A 22,908-nucleotide genomic window follows, 5' to 3' on the forward strand; every position below is an offset into this window, starting at 1 on the left:
ATCAGATAGGAAGGGTCCCAAGTCCAATTGCCAATTAAGCAAGTAGGTATTAGTGGAGTTTAGGTAGGAGATATTAGCAGTTTGTAAATACAGGAAATTGTATAAAAGAAGTGCACCCACGTGATGTTTTAAACCTAGCATATACCGATGCGGGAGGGGGTTAACATTAGAAAGTGCTGAAATTCTGTAACTTGCCAGGCAGACAGTGGGGTAGGAGCAGAAAGCTTAGAAAGCACTTGCGAAGCCATCCATTCCTCACCATGCAGAAAGCATCCAGATCTGAACTTGTTCACCTGGAAACATTGGCAAAAACTAATACTATCTGTGCCAGGTGGAAAAGCTGGCTGCTCCAGAGCGGGGAATAAAAGGATAAGAAAAGATTTCCTCTTTTGGGAAAATACTAGAGGCGACCTTTAGTGTTGGACTAATTTTGGTTTGCATATGAGCTTGTAAATCAATATGATCTGATAAGCATGGAGTGTTCACTAATTTGGTAGGGAAGACTAGTTGCTCCATAGTTAATCCTCATTTACACGTCCGTGTCTGTGCTCAGATCCGCGAGCAGGTGGTCAGCAATGCATCCGTGAAGCTGTGTGTGATTGATCCATGTTGGGTCAGTTTTTTGCTGTCCGTGTTGCATCCGTGTTTTTGCTGACACTAAACACCTGAAAAATCATTTTCTAAGAATCTCTTCTTAATGATCTGTGCAACACGGATGGCATCCGTGGTTTTCACAAACCCATAGACTATAATGGGCGTCTCGGACAAAATAGACCCACGAACTGTGCTAAAACACTGATGTGTGACTACACACATTAAGGCCTAGTTCACACGATCGTTTTTTTTGCGAGTGTACAGGCTGTTTTTTTGTGTTCCGTATACGGAACCATTCATTTAAATGGTTCCGCATTAAAAACGGAATGTGTTCCGTAAGCATTCCGTTTCCGTATTTCTGTTTTTCCGTTCCGTTGAAAGATAGAACATGTCCTATTATTGCCCGCAAATCATGTTCCGTGGCTCCATTCAAGTCAATGGGTCCGCAAAAAAAAAAACGGAACACATACGGAAATGCATCCGTTCCGTTTTTGCGGAACCATCTATTGAAAATGTTATGCCCAGCCCAATTTTTTCTAAATAATTACTGTATACTGTATATGCCATACGGAAAAACGGAACGGAAAAAATGGAACAGAAACGGAAACACAACGGAAACAAAAAACTGAACAACGGATCCGTGAAAAACGGACCGCAAAAAACTATAAAAGCCATACGTTCGTGTGAAGGAGGCCTAAGGCCTCCTTCACACGACTGTTTTTTTTTTCAGTTTACATACCGTTTTTTGCGTTCCGTATACGGTCCGTATGCAGAACCATTCATTTCAATGGTTCCGCCAAAAAAACTGAAGGTACTCCGTATGCATTCCGTTTCCGTATTTCCGTTTTTCTGTTCCGTTGAAAGATAGAACATGTCCTATTATTGCCCGCAAATCACGTTCCGTGGCTCTATTCAAGTCAATGGGTCAGCCAAAAAAACTGAACACATACGGAAATGCATCCGTATGTCTTCCGTATCCGTTCCGTTTTTGTGGAACCATCTATTGCAAATTTTATGCCCAGCCGAATTTTTTCTATGTAATTACTGTATATGCCATACGGAAAAACGGAATGGAAAAACAGTACAGAAATGGAAACACAACGGCAACAAACAACGGAACAACAGATCCGTGATAAACGGACCGCAAAACACTGAAAACGATCCTCAAGAGATGGGAGTCCTGATAATATTACTCAAAATACAGTAGCATAATACCCCCTTTATGTTTAGGGAAAATCAGTGTGGACCATGCTATAAAAGCTGGATTACCCACCCAAATGAATTTAGTCAACATTAACAGAATCTGGGGAAGTATGTTCAGTTTAAAAATCGAGAATGTCCCACACCAGGTAATCCATAGTCCAGGAAGTCAAATGATTCTCAATGCATTGGAGGTACGAAGGATAGTTATCAGCATAGAGCCAGGAAAGATCTTTGGCATGGAGGGAATGCCTAGCCCACCAAAAGGAGAAAGAATCAGAAATTCCAGATACCAGTGATGGTGGCAATGTGATATTTAGGGCCTCCAACTTCTGGTAATTAAAATTCAATAGAATGGGTTGGGAGAAAAGGAGATATGGATAAAAAAGCAAAGCTGCCACATATCGTTGGCAAACCTACCCTCATGTCAGACAGTGATGATCGAAGTGATCAAATAGTTACATATAGTTGTTAAGGTTGGAAAAAGACAAAAGTCCATCAAGTCCAACCTGTAATTCTGAACAAATCCCTGGCTCAATCTCAAAACCTCGATTCGACTGCTTCGCCAAATTTCACATAGAAATTCGCTTTGTGACGAATTACGAAACCCTATTCAATTGGAAATTAAAATGTTAGAGGAGAACTACTTATTAGCATTTACTACTACCGAAGTAAAGGAATAGAGACTAGCTATCCTCTGCACCATATCATTCCCAAGACAATGTAGTGAAGCGTAGGTATCTAACATGAAGTTGCAATTATCAAAAGCTTTGTGTGCATCAGTTGACAAAATAAACACTTGATGAGTATGAAGAAGCCAGCACTCGCTCAGATGTACGCTGCCTGGGAGAAGAGCCCACTCCACAATAATCAATTAAGAAAGACTCCCAAGCAGCTGTGTCTTGATGCAGATAAACTGTTTATTCCATAAATAGAAATGGTCCTACAACCAGGAAGTGTTTCGGCAATGTGCCTTCATCAACAGGTATATCCAAGTGTGATAAGAGCAATATATATATACAAAAGGTACCGTCCAGAGGGACGGAAGGCCCATCCCACAAGGGGAGTGGCCACAAAGGGATACAAAACATCAATATGAATCAGCATACTACAATAGCAAACAAACAAAAAGCACTATGATAGAAAAACTATCTTACATGTTGTAGTCTAATCCCATGGTAGATAATTAAATAGTTGACGCCTGAAAAAAATATAAACAATAAATCAATTATAATCAATAAAAAATAAATGCATAACCTCATATTCCCTATTCAGGCCTGCAATGTATCCAACGTATGGATCCAGAAGGCTTCTCTCCGTTGGAGGATTTTCTTGATTACACCCCCCCCTACGTGGTCTAATCACCTGTTCCAAAACCTGGAACTTCAGCTGGGCTATGGAATGTCTACATTTATCAAAGTGACTTGGTATAGGTAACAACAAGTTTTTTGTCCTGATGGTTGACTTATGTTTATTAATTCTATTTCTTACTGCCTGCATTGTCTCTCCAATGTATAGCAGACCACAAGGGCATTTAATGAGATAGATAACATTGGAAGATTCGCATGTAAAGAAACCCTTTACTTCAAATGAACGTCCAGTATGTGGATGATAGAATGTAGGGCCCTTTATGATGTGCGAACATTGGAGACAATGCAGGCAGGGAAACGTGCCTTTACGTGGTGTTGACAGTACACTCTGGCTTTCAGCCTCACTTTGCGAAAGAATTGTTGTATGTCAATGTCCAATTGAAAGCTATCGAATCTGGGTGAGGGGCTAAATGACAGGCCTTTCTGTAGCGCTTCAACTTGCTGGCTACTTAAACACCGGGACGACAGATTCATTATCAGTGATGGACTCTTACCTGTGACCGAGTCTGCACTTGATTCAGTCCCGTCTCCGGTATTTTTAGTCCATTAGCTATGGTCCTAGAGAAGGCCTTGACGCCACTTGTAAAAAATACAAAGTCGTTCTTATTGGACACACCCCATTTTCTGAGGATGATTAATGATTTGGGTCATGTTCCTGGAGATAGCCCCCTAGTGACTATCGACGTTGTTAGTTTATACACGTTGATTGGCCACAGGGAGGGCATTCTGGCAGTCTCCATGATCTTAGAAACCAGTGAATACTCTCCATCTATACGTGATTTCTTTGTACAGCTATTAGAGATTGTTCTGATGGAGAATTATTTGTTGTTTGGGGATAATTATTATCTCCAGAAACGTGGGACCGCGATGGGGTCGAACGTGGCCCCGCCCTATGCAAATATATTCATGGCTGCATTTGAAGAAACATGTGTTTACACCAATGACTTATACAGAAACAATGTCCTCATTTGGAAAAGATTTATCGATGATATTTTTTGCATATGGGCGGGGCCATGTGAGACTCTGCTGATGTTCATTGATAATTTAAACACAGGTTGTGACGGTCTACAGTTCACCATGTCATGTGACAGGGACATGGTCAGCTTTTTGGATACGATGGTTATAAAAAACCAACAGGGTCAGCTATCCACTGACCTTTACAGGAAGGAGACAGATAGAAATAGCATTCTACTCTATACGAGTGCACATCCCCCCTCTTTAAAGAAATCTATACCTAAATCTCAATATCAGCGGGTGAAACGGATTGTTTCGGATCCATCTATACAGAACCAGAGGCTTGAGGAAATGACTACTAGATTTAAGGAACGAGTATATACCTTAAACATACTAGTTAGTAGTGGTGTTGACCAATCTGTTGTGACAATCAACCCTAATAAAAGGGACACCGCCAGGGTAGCGTTTATACACAAATTTCATCCTTTTAACACACAGATTGACAATATTGTCAGGAAACATTGGCACCTGTTGGGTAAGGCCTATCCAGAGGTTATGGAGTTTAAAAGTCCACCTTTGATCTGCAATAGAAAGAACCCTAGTTATAGGGACAGGCTAGTCAATGCAGATATAGGAGGCACCAAATGTATATCACGCCAGAGTGTACTGTCAACACCACGTAAAGGCACGTTTCCCTGCCTGCATTGTCTCCAATGTTCGCACATCATAAAGGGCCCTACATTCTATCATCCACATACTGGACGTTCATTTGAAGTAAAGGGTTTCTTTACATGCGAATCTTCCAATGGTATCTATCTCATTAAATGCCCTTGTGGTCTGCTATACATTGGAGAGACAATGCAGGCAGTAAGAGATAGAATTAATAAACATAAGTCAACCATCAGGACAAAAAACTTGTTGTTACCTATACCAAGTCACTTTGATAAATGTAGACATTCCATAGCCCAGCTGAAGTTCCAGGTTTTGGAACAGGTGATTAGACCACGTAGGGGGGGTGATATCAAGAAAATCCTCCTACGGAGAGAAGCCTTCTGGATCCATACGTTGTATACATTGCACCCAAGAGGCCTGAATAGGGAATATGAGGTTATACATTTGTAACATGTATTATTTTTTTATTGATTATAATTGATTTATTGTTTATATTTTTTTCAGGCGTCAACTATTTAATTATCTACCATGGGATTAGACTACAACATGTAAGATGTATCATAGTGCTTTTTGTTTGTTTGCTATTGTAGTATGCTGATTCATATTGATGTTTTGTATCCCTTTGTGGCCACTTCCCTTGTGGGATGGGCCTTCCGTCCCTGTGGGCGGTACCTTTTGTATATATATCTTGCTCTTATCACACTTGGATATACCTGTTGATGAAGGCACATTGCCGAAACACTTCCTGGTTGTAGGACCATTTCTATTTATGGAATAAACAGTTTATCTGCATCAAGACACAGCTGCTTGGGAGTCTTTCTTAATTAACAAAATAAACACTGGTAGCTCAGAGACAGTGGTGTGATAGATCAAGTTAACCCGTAGAGGACACGCACCGATGTACGGCGCAGATGTCTGTGATTTAAGGACCAGTGCCGTACATGTACGGCACTGTGATCGGGCGTCTGCAGGAGACTCACCCGCCTGGAGCTCGGCAGTGGTCCGGCAGTCACTGATAGCCAGATTTCACAGATGCCGGCGTATTAACCCTTTATGTGACGCGGTCAGCGCTGACCGCGGCACGTGCGATGTCCGTGCGGGGATCGGAGCTTCCATTGGGTCCCCGTGCTGCTGTGACAGGGACCCGATTGCAGGAAATACAGCCCGATGCCTTCCTTAGGCATCGTGGCTGCCTTCCGGGAGAGCCTGTAAGATCCAGCCCCCTGGATCTCACAGGCAAACAGGCTGTAAGTTTACTACAGTCTGTAATACACTTGCGGCCAATGCATCACATTACAGAAGTATTGTGATGCATTGTAAAGGGGATCAGACCCCCAAAAGTTAAAGTCCCAGAGTGGGACAAAAAAAAAAAGTGTAAAAAATAGTTAAAATAATAAAGTTTTACAAAACAAAATTAAAGTATTTTTTTTTTAAAAATAGGGAAAAAAGAAAAGTAGACATATTAGGATTCGCAGCATCCGTATCGACCAGATCTATAAAAATGTCACATGACCTAACCCCTCAGGTGGACACCGTAAAAAAATAAAAAATAAAAACTGTGCTTAAAAAAACTTTTTTTTCTCACCTTACATCACTAAAAGTGCAACACCAATCGATCAAAAAGGCGTATACCCCCCAAAATCATACCAGTCTAACCGTCACCTCATCCTGCAAAAAATGAGCCCCAACCTAGGACAATAGCCCAGAAAATAAAGAAACTATGGCTCTCAGAATATGGAGATAATAAAACATGATTTTTTTTGTTTCAAAAATGCTTTTATTGTGTTAAATGTAAATAAAATAAAAAAAAGTAGACATATTAGGTATAGCCGCATTCGTAAGAACCTTCTGTATAAAAATATAACATGACCTTACCCCTGAGGTGAACACTGTAATACCAAGCGATCAAAAAGGCCTATGCAGCCTTAAATAGTACCAATCAAACGGTCATCTCATATAGAAATAAATGAGCCCCTACATAAGACAGTCACCCAAAAAATAAAAAAAACTACGGCTTTCAGAATGTGGAGACACTAAAAAAATCTTTTTTTTCCCCAAAAATGCTTTATTATGTGAAACTGAAACAACCAAAAAAAGTTCCCATATTTGGCATTGTTGCGTCCGTAACAACCTGATCTATAAAAATAGTACATGATCTAACCTGTCAGATGAACGTTGTAAATAACAAAAAATAAAAACGGTGCCAAAACAGCTATTTTTTGTTACCTTGCCTCACTAAAAATGTAATATAGAGCAACCAAAAATCATATGTACCCTAAAATAGTACCAACAAAACTGCCACCTTATCCCGTAGTTTCCAAAATGGGGTCATTTTTTGGGAGTTTCTACTCTAAGGGTGCATCAGGGGGGCTTCAATTGGGACATGGTGTCCAAAAACCAGTCCAGCAAAATCTGCCTTCCAAAAACCATATGTCGTTCCTTTCCTTCTGCGCCATGTCGTGTGCCCGTACAGGTGTTTTTGTAAACTACAGAATCAGAGCCATAAATATTGAGTTTTCTTTGGCTGTTAACCCTTGCTTTGTAACTAGAAAAAAATTATTAAAATGGAAAATCTGACAAAAAAGTGAAATTTTTAAATTGTATCTCTATTTTCCATTAATTCTTGTGGAACACCTAAAGGGTTAACAAAGTTTGTAAAATCAGTTTTGAATACCTTGAGGGGTGTAGTTTCCAAAATGGGGTAACTTTTTTGGAGTTTCTACTCTAGGGGTGCATCAGGGGAGCTTCAAATGGGACATGGTGTCAAAAAAACAGTCCAGCAAAATCTGCCTTCCAAAAACCATATGGCATTCCTTTCCTTCTGCGCCCTGCTGTGTGCCCGTACAGCGGTTTACGACCACATATGGGGTGTTTGTGTAAACTACAGAATCAGAGCCATAAATATTGAGTTTTGTTTGGCTGGTATCCCTTGCTTTGTAACTGGAAAAAAAATATTAAAATGGAAAATCTGCCCAAAAAGTTCAATTTTTTAATTGTAGCTCTATTTTCCATTAAGTTTGTAAAATCAGTTTTGAATACCTTGAGGGGTGTAGTTTCTAGAATGGGGTCATTTTTGGGTGGTTTCTGTTATGTAAGCCTCACAAAGTGACTTCAGACCTGAACTGATCCTTAAAAAGTGGCTTTTTGAAAAATTTCAAGATTTTACCAGTGTCATCAAGTACAATATGTGACGAAAAAACAATCTCAGAATGGCCTGGATAAGTCAAAGCGTTTTAAAGTTATCACCACATAAAGTGACACTGGTCAGATTTTCAAAAAATGGCCTGGTCCTTAAGGTGAAAATGAGCCCGGTCCCTAAGGGGTTAATAACCCCTATATCTGGCAGTGCTGGCCTCTACATAACTTCCACCGCCAGTCTAAATATAAGCCAGTTTCCTTGCTGGCTTACATTTAGTGTATTTTCTTACATTTAGTGTATTTACCGGCCCGTCCACGACCGCAACCGTTTTTAAAAGCCTGGCGTGAGCAGGGAAACATCACAGATTGAGGCACAAATAGCCATTGTGCTGCAATCTGCGCCAGAAATACCCCTAATATAGGATTATTTCTGGATTATAAATGACCCCCATAGTGTTATTCCCAATGTACACTCACGTTAGTTTATTCTAAAAACTCATCTGAAATGATAGATATGCTTAATAGATTTAAATATAGAACTCTGTGGTGTAGTGCCTTGTAGATTCGAGATGTTTTTTACCTGGTGACTTCCTTTGTTTGTACTCAGAGAGCTTATCACATTTTAAAGTGTGTTACCACTTATATTCTATGCACCTCTCAAACTGCCATTGTTAAAACACGTATTCTGTATGTGATACTAAGAGCCAACTTGTTCCGAATATATGTTTTAAAGAAGCAGCATATGTTTCCAAAATTAAAGCTTCCTGGTTCATCAATGTCCCTTCCTTGTGGCAGATCTTCCACCAATTGTGGATGGGCAAACAATTGTTTTTTCTTTTCTTTATGATGACAAGTGTTTCTTAAAATATAGATGTTCACTCTTAAATCCTTTATCCTCCCTTGCAGTATTTTTACTTTAAGCCTAAACTTCCCTGCTTTATTAACTATAGCTTTCCCTATTAGTGTACTATATGCTAAAATGTGGAAGAATATAATATAAATATATATTTTTCATATTAACCCCTTATCCTGGAACTGTTAGTAATAAAAGTATATTTTCCAATGTATCTGTAAAGGTTGTTATAAACTTTCACTTCTACATTTTTGCATTTCTGGTAAAAAAAATTGTTACCTTCCATTAGTTACTTACCATTTTCAGGATTGGGGAAGCTACATATACTTGGTTGTATATTGTGGCTACAAGGAAGCAACATAGTTATGAAAGGCACACTATGATCACAATAGTGTATATTATGTTTAATCTTTTGTGAGGATTGGGATTTTTTTCATGTGTATAAAGATTGCTATTCTGTATACTGGAACTGTGTTCAGTACATTTCTGTGGAGGTCTGCCAGAAGCTGCAGTAGATGTATTGGTTCTTCTCAGTATGTGAATATACGACTGCAGTTTGTAGGGAAAGATTATCATAATTGGCCACATATGGTAGCCATTTGCTTTTCATTAAAAAGTAAAGTTACTATCTTTACGATCTATTTGTCTGATAAACCAAATGTGTTGCTTTACTACATTTTCAGTCATTTAAAATCTTTCTAAGGGCACCACCTTATCTATAGCTATGGGCAACGCAAATTCTCTATTCTTTAGTCTATTTATTGCAGACTGTAGTTTGCATATCATTTCTGGCTACTAAATAATGTCAGAAAAGTGTTGTGGAATATACAAATTCTTTGGTTGTCAGTTGGAGAGCTCTATGTTGTACTTGTGGTTTCAGAGAACAAGCTTTAGTGACTTCATTGCTATGTAGCCATTAAGCTCAGATGCTTATTATTGTATATGTATGAAGACCCTTTTTATCATGAAGGAACACAACTTGGAACAACATGTAGATATAACAAGATTTTAGTAATAGTGAAGCAACATGTATGTTCTCTTGTGTTTATTTAGCATTTTACAAACTGTATTTTCTATCTGTCAAAGCAAATCTCCAGGTTGCAGTCATTTTGCTTCTGTAAAAAGAACAGTGTGGCTTAACCTAGGCACTTAGTTTGAGTCATGGATTGGGAATGCCAAAGGGGATGCTGAAAAAATACTGTAGCAGCCAGAGTTCGCAATAAGGCTCATCTAGGCATCATAGACTGCTGTACTGAAGCCACCCTCCCGCTGTAATGGTTGAGATAACCTGCCTAATTCCCTAGATAATGCTGTCAATAGTCAATAGCGACGTGACATCCAGGCTGTTAGACAGAGGGAGAAGGCCGCCCCCCCCCTTACCCCGTGAATGCAATTGAGGATTGCCGATGGATGCGTTGCCATGGCAGCTGAGGGCCTAACAAAACGACAGGCATTGCTAAATACCTGTTACTATTACAGTGATATTCTACAATGCATTAATATAGGTATGCCAGTTCTCTTTGAAAGTGATGCCCCTTTGCGGGATTTAAAAAAATAATTAAAGTTTAGTAATGCTTATTTAACAAATAAATAAAATAAAACTATTTTTTTCCAAAAACAAACATGCACACATATATGGTATCCCCATGTTTGCCACAATAAAGTAGCATGTTATTTAAACTGCCTCATGAACAATGTAAAAAAAATTAACAACTAAAAGAATTGTTTATTTCCTATGTACCCCCCACAAATAATAAATGTTAATCAATAAGTCCCATGCATCCCAAAATGGTGCCAATGAAAACTATGTCACGTCCTAAAAAGCCCACGAGTTATATCTGTTGGAATGAAATGATATTGAAAACTATTATTTTTGCATGTGATGTGTTATTATTATGCAAAAGTAAAAACAAATAAAACTTACATATTTGGTATCACCGTAATTGTATTGACCTATAGAAACAAGTAACATGCTAAGTATGCTGCATTGTTAAGGTTGTAAATGAAAAGTCCACAAAATAATGGCAGAACTGCTTTTTTCCATTCCCACCTCTAAAAAAAAAAAGTTGTATGTACCCCAAAATGGTGTCACTAAAAATACAACTCATCAGTGCAAAAATAAGGCCTCATATGGCTGCACTGACAAAGATACGTGTTGTCCAGGATATGAATATTGGTAGCCTATCCTCAGGATATGCAATCTATAAGCAATCTATACCTGATTGACAAGGGTACAATCCTGCCAATCATTTGTTACAGTGTAGTTCTTGCGCCAGAAGTCAGAGCTGGAACTACACAGTGGTGTCCATTATGTAGTGGAGAGAGCTGCTAACTGCAGTGCTGCGCCCATAATTATAGTGCTGGAGCTACAGATCCTTGCCGATGAAATTCTGATGTCCTTATGAAAATGACAGAAAATCTTTTTAAATTGAAAATACATTTTCTCCTCTGCTATTGTAATCACAGCAGAGCTTCCCTCAGTAGTCACAATATAGGCTATTTTTACAATGGTTCATAGTGTATGTAGCTTTGTGTTTTGTGCATATACATCTGCTCACAGATTTTATTACATGGTAGAACATTGTAGCACTCTCATTTGAGGCTGCTGTAACCTCTTCCTTGAATCTCCAGTAGCGTTTGCTCTTTGTCCAGCAAGTTTTTTTCTGGATTTCTGCTCAAAAGGAGTGATCTTTGACTACCTCTGCGAAAACAGGCTGCTGAATGCATATAATGTATTTTCTGGCAGCTTTCAACAGCTTGCATCATGCAATCTCTGAGCTGCATTTGGAAATGTTTACATTTAAATGGTATCTTGAATACAAACCCCCCCCGGTCCTTGTACTGTATGCTTATTCAGACTGGCTAGCTGTTGTGTCCTGTAGGAAAATCAGTTGTTTGCCAGAAGTTACAGAAATAACACCCATGCAAAATTACTGTTACTGTGAATTGTTAAGCAAGTTGAAGATGAACTATCTCCAAAAGGCATACAGTTAAAGATGAACTACCCCTTTCAACATTTTAAGCAATATCCGTGTATCATTTTAGTTTTGTACAATTTTACAGTGCAAAGGTATGGGAACCAAGGAGATTTGAGCACTCAGATAACTTTGATGGAGCCTTTTAGGTTTAAGGCTTGTTCACAATTATCATTAGGAAAGGTCAGGTGATGCAAATTTCAAAGCTTTATAAATACCCAGACTCCTCTAACCTTGTCCAAAAAACAATAGCCATGGATTCTTCTAAGCAGCTGCCTAACACTCTGAAAATGAAAATGGTGTAGGGCCACAAACAGGAGAAGGCTATAAGAAGATAGCAAAGCATTTTCAGGTTGCCATTGTCAGTTTGAAATGTAATTAAGAAATGGCAGCTAGCAGGAACAGTGGAGGTCAAAAGACCGTCTGGTAGACCAAGAATCCTCACCACATAATTCAGCGTCAGAAGTTTGCAAAGGAACATCTAAACAAGCCTGTTGCATTTTGGAAACCTGTCTTGTGAACTGAGGTTAAAATAGAACTCTTTGGCCACAATGAGCAAAGGTATGTTTGGAGGAGAAAAAAAAGGGCACAGAATTTCATAAAAGAATACCCCTCTAAGCATGGGGGTGGATTAATCATGCTTTGGGTTTGTGTTGCAGCCAGTGGCACGGGGAAAATTTCTCAGGTGGAGGGAAGAATGGATTCAATGAAATTCCAGCAAATTCCGACAGCAAGCATAACACCAACTGTAAAAAATCTGAAGTTGAAAAGAGGATGGCTTCTACAAATGGATAATGATCAAAAACACACCTCAAAATCCACTATAGACTGCCTTAAAAAACGCTGAAAGTAGTCCTCACAGTCCCCTGATCTGCACATCATTGAAAATCTGTGGATAGATCTCAAAATAGCATTGCATTCAAGCTGGCCCAGGAATCTCACGAAGCTGTGAAACTTGCCAAAGGGAATGCTACTAGGTACTAGCCATGCTGGGTGCCCAAGGTTTTGCTTTGGGCCTTTTTCCTGTTTGCTATTTTGAAAATGTAAAAGATGGAAAAAAAATGTTTTTGCTTAAATAGTAACTAAACTTTTGTATAATTTTTTGGAATGTGTCCCTAATATCCTAATAATAGTTTTTGTAATATACTTTATTAATGTATTTAGTATTTTTATTACACTTTTTCCTCCCTAAAGCGCATGTTTCGCTGTGCACCCAAAATCTACTTCTTCTAAGCTGACTGCTTAGCGGTGTACAGAGTATGGAGAACACATTTTATGAATGGGGCCACAGCGCAGTGAGTACAGGCAGGAGTGTATATTGCTGCTCCTGCCCGTGTCCCCCGGAGTTTTACTAATTCCTGGCATAGCCCATGTGCTATGCCAGGATTAGCTGAGCGGAGCAGTCCTGCATGTCAGCTTTTAGCTTAGTGAAGCAGGCACAGGCAGGAGCCCACTCCGCTCAGCTAATCCTGGCATAGCACATGAGTACAGAGTACCCATGTGCTATCCCAGGAGTTAGTAAACCTCCGGGGGGGATGCGCAGGAGCAGCAATATGTGCTCCTACCCGTACTCACTGCTCTGCAGCCCCATTCAAAAAATGTGTTCTCCATACTCCGTACACCGCTGAGCAGCGGTGTACAGATAAGTAGATTTTAAGTGCACAGCGAAACATGCGCTTTAGGGAGGCAAAAGTGTAATAAAAATACATGAATAAACTATATTACAAAAAATATTATTAAGGCATCAGGAAAACACGTTCACAAAAAATTATAGAAAAGTATAGTTAAAGTGGTTGTCCAATGAATAATGTAAAAAATGTAAATCAGACATCATATAGTACATGGCAACTTCTTTGTAACAAAGTTAGAACCAGCCCTGTACCTCACATGGATCCAGATATCTCGCCATTCATTCCTCTGCTAGATTTATATCAAGCTGAACGCTCAAGGGGGGTGTCTTTTCTCCTGCAGCTTAGGGGGCGTCTCTCAACTCTCCCTATAACAACTCAGGAGGTAGCTGAAGGATGAAACTGAGCATTTGCGACCATCTCAGTGAGCAGGTCAAAGAAATAAGAAATTAAGTGGCACTATACAGATATATTTTACTGAATAACTCAGTAGCTATACAATTTTTTTTATTACATGCAATTACAAAAGTATTCAGATCCACGTGCTGGTTTGAAAACTGTAGAATATTTTTTATGGGACAACCCCTTTAAAGAAAAGTGTCATCTTTAGCTTTATGTATTTTGGAGATCATTTCATCTTTAACTTGCTTAACTGTTCACAGTAACAGTAATTTTTACCAAGGGTGCCGAAACTTTTGCAATAAAAACACAAAGAGGACAGCACATAAAAACTGATCAGCCTCTATGAAAAAGTTTCCCCGAGGTTGTGGAAAATCTTTTGGAAGATAGATGGTTAGTAGGGCAGGTTATGTTGTCAGATGAGAATACATCCTTAAGAGAGCTAGCTAGTGAAACGAGGCTCAATCTTTAGGAAAGAAGCATATGTAGAGAGAAAGAAGAGGAGAGAGAATACCATGGAGAAGACAGAGACACTACAAAAATCTGAATTAAAAAAGCATGGAGGCACCTTAGGAAGCTTTTACCTTTTCTATGTGGCTTTTATACAGTTGTGCTCATTAGTTTTCATACCCCAAGGTACACATATTTCCACGATGATGAGTAGTTTCACCTGACCAGTATTCCTCAAGAAATGTTGTTTAACAGAATCACTTATATTTTTGGTCTAAAAATGGTACACGTCTTATGAATTCTGACTGGGGTATGTAAACGTATGGACTCAGCTGTATGTATGTAAAGCTGAAAGGATAGTAAACATGGCCTGATATATATATAGTTCCTATATCATTTGCTTATATTAGTTCATTTTCATTTATTGAATGAAGCAAAGCAAAGTGGCTACTTCCCGAAGTAATAAATAATAAAAGTTGTGCTAAAATATTTGCAATCCTGCCAAGAGAACATATATATTGTTGATAGATGAGAGGAAGCCATTTTGTGGTCTGCAGCCTTTGACATTTTAAGAGAACATTGTCATAGCAGCTTGGTATATATTACAGTGACAAATGCACAGTTCAACTTTATTTCTGTCCGACTTTATAAGCTAACACAGAAGTTCTAATTTTATGGAAGCAGATGCTATTTACAGATCTAAATCTGCCATATACTTCTTTTACACTCTGTGCTCTTCTGTTATTTACAGCCACCATTCTGCCTGTGCTCTCTGCTGTGAGCTGTATAAATCCTCTCTTCATCCTGGCTATACACATTAGATTTGCATCTGCCAAACTTGGCTGGCCAACCATCTGATGTGTATGGATGCCTCCAGACTTTTCCTCAGTGGCGCATTTCGAGGAAGACAAGGAACGTGGAGTTTGATTGGCCAGTACTTTTGATCCCAGGTAGACAGCTGCCATCAGAGGTGTTTTGCAGCAGCTTTCCCCCATCATCCTTGCATGCTCAACTGAGCCAGTGGAGTTGGGAGAGATAAATATTGGATGGAATGAGCCATCATCTATAAAATTTGTATGATCAGCCTTAGTTCCCCTTTGCGTTGTAAGTTCTCCATTAATTATCTTCTGGTTTTGTGACATAAGTATAGCTCACCATGAATATAGAAAACATGGAGAAAATAATTTCATGATTTGTGCAATGTCAAGCAAGGGAATGGCTGTAGGGCACAGAAAGTTAATATCTAAAAGTATATTGTAGATTTACTGTGATAAGTCTGACACAGAAGGTTGGATTGAAAATGGCACCACTTTTCAAAATCAACGTACCATTAGTTCACCTTGGACTAGTAAGTGTACTGTGGATTTCGTTGATATTACTTCAGTTTGTTGTGTCATTGTTCCAGAGTTCCCACTAAGTATCAAATGTTTGCATTTGTTAGAAATCAGAAAAAGCAGTCCACAAAATGGCTTACTGTACTTTACTTAAGTGGAAGGTCTGTTCACACTTTGTGTAGATTATGACATATTCAGTAAGGATGAAGATGTGCTTTGTTTAGATTTTTTGTGTGTGTGACTAGAACGATTTCTTCCAGGATACGGGGCCCTTATTTTTGGCTATGTGCCTGGTAAATAAATATAATTCCTCACCACTGTCACTTTTTTCCTTTGCTTTCATTACAGAAAATACTCCAATTCGAGGTAAGGCATTTTGTAACCTGAAAATGCTATTCCCCTTTAAGTCTTGGACCTCCCCTAGTTTTTTTTACTAGATCATCTTGTTCCTTGCGATATTTCAGTATTTTCTTATTTTTATCTCGCAGAGCTGACAGTTATGTACTCCCCTAGTTTAGAATTAAGGCATTAGAAGAGACTACAGTTTGCAACTTTCCACGACCCAATCCGCGTGCAGTATCAAACAATATTTATGTTTTGTTCTACACAGTTTACACTTGTTTGATGTCACCAACATTTTTGTGAACTTTTACGTTTATCACTGTTGAAAGATAAACTTGTTGTTTTGCACCAAAACATAATGGGGGGAATTTATCAGTTTGCTCTAATTTGTGCGCAAACCATGTTTGTAGAAAAAGTGTGACTTTTTTTTTCTGCTTTTCTTACCTCTCTTTTAAAAGGTGAGTAAGGCTTAGGCTACTTTCACACTCGCGTTTTGGCTTTCCGTTTGTAAGATCCGTTCAGGGCTCTCACAAGCGGTCCAAAACTGATCAGTTTTGCCCTAATGCATTCTGAATGGAAAAGGATCCGCTCAGAATGCATCAGTTTGCCTCCGATCAGTCACCATTCCACTCTGGAGGCGGACACCAAAATGATGCCTGCTTGACGAAACTGAGCCAAACTATTCCGTCCTGGCACACAATTTAAGTCAATGGGGACGGATCCGTTTTCTCTGACACAATCTGGCATAATAGAAAACGGATCCGTGTCCCTTTGACCTGTCTTGGCTATGTTACAGATAATACAAACGGATCCATTCGTGACGGATGCATACGGTTGTATTATTGTAACGGATCCGTTTTTGCAGATCCATGACGGATCCGCCCAAAACGCGAGTGTGAAAGTAGCCTTAGCAGAGGTGACGGGGCTATTGTTACTCCCACAAATTTGCTATCATTTACAACAGAAACTAGCATTAATTATAGCTCAAATCTACAACAGCTACATCACCTCTTAAATATAGCACACTCCAGCGCATGCTCAGTTTAGACGCGTGCATGAAACGCAAGTCTAAAAAAATCTCTCCCAATGTGTTTTCAGGTAAACGGCAACAGGTAAATCTTAGATATGCATTATGAGACTATTTATCTCAAGTCCTCATTGGTTCTACAGAAACTGTCCTGATCTAGAGAAGAAAAAAGTATCATATAGAAGCCAAACTATAGATTGCATATCAAGTAGATGTACAGCAGAGATAAAGTTTCTTCAACTTCTGTTTGGTGTTAATAAAGTCTTTACTAAATGTACTTTGAATAAGTATGGAGCATAACAGTGTTAGTTTCCTTTATTAGTTCACTAAAATACCCTATAGTCTGAGAGTAAAATCTTAAACGAGCATTGTCATTGTAACATTTTGACTTAAATTGCTTATTGCCTTTTGTGAATAGGTTCTTCAGTTCCATGGCTGCTGGCTACAATGTTAACACTGCGGGTTTTGCAGAAGGTTCCTCCAATGGTACCTCCAAATTAGGACACCAGAATGAATAATGCTTGATACCTGACCTTAATGTTGTTTCTTTTTTTCTTCTTTCTTTGCAGGTGCCTTACAAATAGAAAATAGTGAGGAGACTGATCAGGGGAAATATGAATGTGTGGCAACAAACAGTGCTGGAGTTCGATATTCTTCACCTGCTAATCTTTATGTGAGAGGTAGGGAGCAGCAGAGCTCTGCACGCTGGTAATGTGTACAATCTGAGAACGGGATTTATCTGCCCTCCGGTCCTAATCCCATTATTGGTTTTACTTCTTTTTTTTAAATATAATAATACATTGTGTATCTGTGTATACTACTTTTACTAACTAAATAGGGTAGTTTTTTATACAAAGGGAAAAATTAGACATAGTTGTTTTTTGATTTGTCACTCCCTAAATGTCAGTTTCTGAATTATGTAACAATACAGAAATGATTGGTATATATTAGGGGTGTACGTAAAAAAATTATTTAAAAGTGTTCAGTATTTTTGTTAAAAGACCTAAAATATAAAACCTATGTTTAGTAATCTTTATAAATTTGTCAGGGAACCAGCTCAGTTTTAAGTATGTTCCCACAAAAAAATCCCATTATTTTCTTATTACATTAATATAGCATTCTAACAGTAAAATGTATATGTAGTTTAAGCACAAAGTGAATGCAGTTGCAATGGCTATCACTAAGATTCTTGGTAGGTATAAATATCTCTAGATTTCACATTTTATCATTTATCCAAACTATTTTGTATATTAGATTATTCTGTAGTTACACTGCAATATAATTTAACATGAACATACACTTACTGAGTTTTTGGTCTCATGAGACAAAAAGACCAAGAATTGGGCTGTATGTGACCTTTTGACAATCAGAAGCAGTCTATCATACAAGTAGACTTTCCATATTTTTGGGAAGTCTTCTTTTGATGACTTGTTTCCCCTATGACCCCCTATGGTTTTGTGGAACTCTACGCCACAGAGAAGAGTTCAGTAGTGGTGGGCAGATTTTTCAAGACTGTGAGACATCTTTCTGATAATAGCTTATCGCTAAGATCTGTAAACTGATGAATATATTTCTAAATGTAGTTTCTATTAGAAGTCTTACATATTTAGTTTTAGAAATCAATTGGTCAGTAAATATTTCCATGGTTGTTATTATACTGTCTAGATAGGTGTAAGTAAAATTGTATCTGTGTGTGTGTATGTGTATATATATATATATATATATATATATATATATATATATACACACACACACACACACACACATACATGTATTGTCAAGTCAGCAGTTAACTAAGCAGAGGAGCATTGTTATACCAAAGTGGTCAGACAGAAACAGACTGAAAAAGATGCATTCGTGACATGAGTTGGATAATCTTTCAACTCTTAAGAAAGGGAAATTTATTTGTTAATACTTATAATATTTATTAATGGATTAGTCGCTTTGCAGCTGAAAGCCTGGAGAAGGTCTTTTTTTACTCTCTCTGTGTCTCCCCTATTTTTTCTCTTCTCCTCATGTCATTGTGTTCTGCATCAAACCCCTTAACATCCCTCAGAGCTACGAGAAGGTTGGTGTGTTTTTTTTTGTTTACGTTCTTTACCCACATTTTTACATTCTTAAAAAAAAATGAAAAAATGAAAAAAGAAAAGAATAAAAAATTATTTTAGTGACTGACAGTGCAGCTGTCCATGGGCTTTGGGGATTGAGATGATATTGCATTGTGAGACCTCTCTATGCATCCTTTGGTAATGTTGCTGGGTTTTTGCACTTTTCGTCGTCATGGTAATTGGGTGCTTGGGCATTGAGCCTGATGCATGATAGAAGAATGCAACTATCTTTGCATGTGTTTTGGTTATTTTACATGTGTATGTGTGTATTTTTTCTTTTCTTGAGTTTTATTGTTCTTAAGTTACCAATTTATTTTGTTTACTGTAATTTATAATGCATATATTTCTCAAGTTCCTGCCCAGTGTCTGGGTCAAACTACAGTGAAAATGTATTCTCTCAGTTCCTTAAAATATAAATTGACTTATTTTTCTCACTAAGTATTTAAAAAATTATAACTTACAGGTCAGTGGTGCATATCATGAATTCATAATTTGAATTGTAATCCTATGTAGATAATACATTTATTCCAACTACACACATTTAATATAATTAACTTTAAATTTATTTATTTTGGATTATTATTTTATGAACTTTCTAGTAGATGGAGTTTTCACAGGGCAGGAACAGAATTACAGAGAAAAAAAATGTCTTTATCAGTGTTCTACACTATCTTTGTATTGCTTTGTGTTTGCTTTAGAGGAAAAAAATAGATTACACCTTGTGAAGCTTTAGCTCCTTTTACTTTTAAGTTCTTATGCTGAAATCACTGCGAATCACAAATTTTTGTTACATTGCCGGTCAAATTGTTAACATACATTCATCGTTGTAAAACACTGAACAATAAGGTGTAATCTAAGCCTCCGTTATTTTGTATAGGCTGCACATTATTTTGGCTCCCCTCCCTACATCCCTTTCTTCTGCATTTTGGAATAAGACGGAATGATTCCAGTCTCACCAAAATGGTATTATAATATTTGTCTTCTCCCACCCTGTTTGGAGCCGCCGCTTGCTGACTGTTGGAGTGCAATGAAATAATTGGATTATGTTAGTGCTTCAAATGCTCATACCACAATGTTTTTTTTTTTACTGTAATTTATTATATTTTATCATTATTTTTATCTAAATCGGGGCTTGAAAATCAGTGGTTTGAGTATAAAATCTAACCTCAAATTGTACATATAGCAAGGAGCACTCACAGAGCATACTTCTAAATATAATGGAATTGCCTTCACAGGTAATCAGCCGTCCTTCAAAAGAATGCATGCATAGCTTGAAGAGACATATGTATTACTAGGTTTATAGCTACCACCAAGAAGAAAGAACATACCAGTTCTAGACCAAATGTTATCAAAAGGTCTATTACCTTTTTTCATTTTAAATGCAAACAACACATTGAAATATTAACAAAAAATACAAGATTTAAAACATTTTCTTCTTGTTGGTATCTTATTATATTGGTGCATTATTAACCTATACCTACTTATATCTACTTATTAACCTATAATAAGTGATTTTGGACAGCAGAATTTAAATGGAATGTGTCGAAAGCGACCTCCCTATCAAACTGTTTGCATAGACACTTAGTTGTGGTTTACCTGATGAAAACTGTTTTTCTTTTGTTGATCTTAGGCTCCATACCCGGGTTATGATATTTTTTCATAGTATGCCAAGTAGGCCTTTTGTGCAACGAGGGGGATACCATTGCTCTTGTTGCTCCTCTCTGTGGCTAGCTCCTCCCTTGCTGCTTTGCCACTGTCTGGCCCTTTAAATCAAAGCAGCCAGGGAGGGTCTGGCCTCAGAAATGAGCAGAGACTTAGCGCAACAAATGGAGTGGTGATGCCCTCATTGCACCAAATACCTAATTTGCATATTAAGAAAAGTGTCATAACTCAGGTTTGAGTCCTTAAGGCAGCCCCTGCTCCTGTTATATATATATGGACAAAATAGATGGGTCTCCCTCTCTGTAACTCCCCCTCCCCATGAGCAATAACAGAGCCAATCTGTAAAGCTAAATTTCCATGCACCATCAATCTCTGGCCACAAGTGCCTTTTCACAACAATAACAGAGAATCATCAGGGGTTAGACAATCTAAGCTTACAGCGAAACTGCACTGGCTTTTTTATGAGACAGCCTCTTTAAACCCTAGACACCCAAAATATGTATATGAACATTTCAGTTGCAGACTTCCTGTGCAGCTGGTTTATTTTAATGGCAGATCATGCAGATCACAGCGATCATTTTAGCTCCCTGTCACGAAAAATTCTAAACACGACGATCAATGTTATATTTCACAGAGGGACAGAAATGCTGGAAGCCATCCTTGTGCAATTGTGCCGCTGCCATGGGACCCTGAGAGGTGCATGCTGATAAGGCATGATCTGTGTCCTCCCATTTTTGCATATACAAATCACTCTTACCAGATAGTCAGCAGGCTTTAGATCAATAATACCTGGATAAAACCAGGGAACGGTTGACGTGATGACGCCACGTTGCGCCTTCCTCCTCCCGCTCCACCTCGCTACGCCGTGTAAGCTATGCTCTACCCTGATTGATCTGAGGGTTTCACCGCCTCCGAGCCCTGAACACGTCCGAACCTCTTGAACACCCTCCTTGTTTCCAATCTGTGACTGCCCGCTCCTCTCTGGCGCTCTGTGGATGGTTTCTGTCTCCGGAGGTTTGAAGAGCTGTCCTGTGTCCTTCCTGGTCTGTATATTTGTTCCACCCTCCCTTTTGTCTCCTGACATGTCTTAGTTTTATTCCGGCAGCCTCTAGGCATGTTTGCCGTGCTGCTGCCGGAACTCTGGCCCGCCCCCATTATAGTCAATGGGGCCGGAGCAGACCTCCGGCGGCACGCGTGCACTAGCACTAGTTCACCCGCCGGAACAGCCTGCCGGAGAAGGCTGCCGCTAGTGTGAAACTAGCCTAATACTGACTCAGAAGGGGCTCAGGAAAGCCTTGCTCTGTTATTGTGGCACCACACACTTCAGCTGCGGTTTAGTACGGGACAGCACAGGATCTCTATAATGAAACTGTTCAGGTGAATGAAACTTTGGAAGCATTAACAGCTACTTAACTTTAGCCAAAGGATGATTTTCAAAAATTTTGCCTGCAAATTAGATGTCACAGAAAGAAAAACAAGCTGGGCATCTAAAACCTTGAGATGTAAGGCTAGTTTCACATATGTGGCATAGAGCTCCGGTGCGCTGTTCTGCTAGAGAATAACCTGCCAGCGTTCTCCGGATCCGGCATTGACGGATATTACCTCCTTCCTGTCAGACTCCGTTTGGTGTTGGACACAGATCTGGCCACTACCCGGAAATATGCTGCGAATCTGGCGGACAAGAAACAATAACACCTGGCCGCAAGTGGGAAAGTAGCCTAAGGTAGCTATTAGGGATGAGCGAATCGACTTCAGATGCTTCATCACAAGTCGATTCGCATAAAACATTTGTTTTAATACTGTAGGGAGCGAGAGAGACTTTGTGTAATAACTTCGGAAATTAATTTTTACTGTAAAAAACCTGTATCGAAGTTGTGTTTTAAGGACTGTTTAAACAGTCACGTATTGCATTATAGGACAGCTAACTTACATCTGGTTGCATTTGAGGCTCAGTCCTTAACAGCTTTTCTGGCTGAGATTGAGGAAGCTGTAATATACCTGTGAAGGCTCGCAACCTCAAACAGGCTCCGATACCCATCACTTGTATATACCAATACAGGCATCAGGTGGCAGCATTGTATTGGTATGCAGTGAATAGTGTTTCTGTTTTCAGAATACAATTGACTTAAAAAAAAAGTTTTAAAAAGTCGTAAAAATATAAAAAATATATAAAAGTTCAAATCACTACCCTTTCCTCAAAAT

At 38.8% G+C, this 22,908-nt stretch overlaps 1 protein-coding gene across 16 annotated transcripts in view; it reads left to right on the plus strand.

Moving 5' to 3' along the window:
* PTPRS (protein tyrosine phosphatase receptor type S) overlaps window positions 1–22,908 on the plus strand; it is a 600,160-nt gene that overhangs the window by 188,420 nt on the left and 388,832 nt on the right. For 9 of the 16 annotated variants that reach the window (XM_040417715.1, XM_040417713.1, XM_040417721.1 and 6 more), the window contains exons 7-8: window positions 15,916–15,933; window positions 17,506–17,616. In XM_040417715.1, coding sequence (XP_040273649.1) covers window positions 15,916–15,933; window positions 17,506–17,616 — 129 coding nt within the window. The remainder of the gene's footprint in view (window positions 1–15,915; window positions 15,934–17,505; window positions 17,617–22,908) is intronic. The other 7 variants (XM_040417717.1, XM_040417719.1, XM_040417728.1 and 4 more) reach the window with 1 other exon arrangement.

Source organism: Bufo bufo, chromosome 2 (genome assembly GCF_905171765.1).
Source record: "Bufo bufo chromosome 2, aBufBuf1.1, whole genome shotgun sequence".
Lineage (NCBI taxonomy): Eukaryota > Metazoa > Chordata > Amphibia > Anura > Bufonidae > Bufo > Bufo bufo.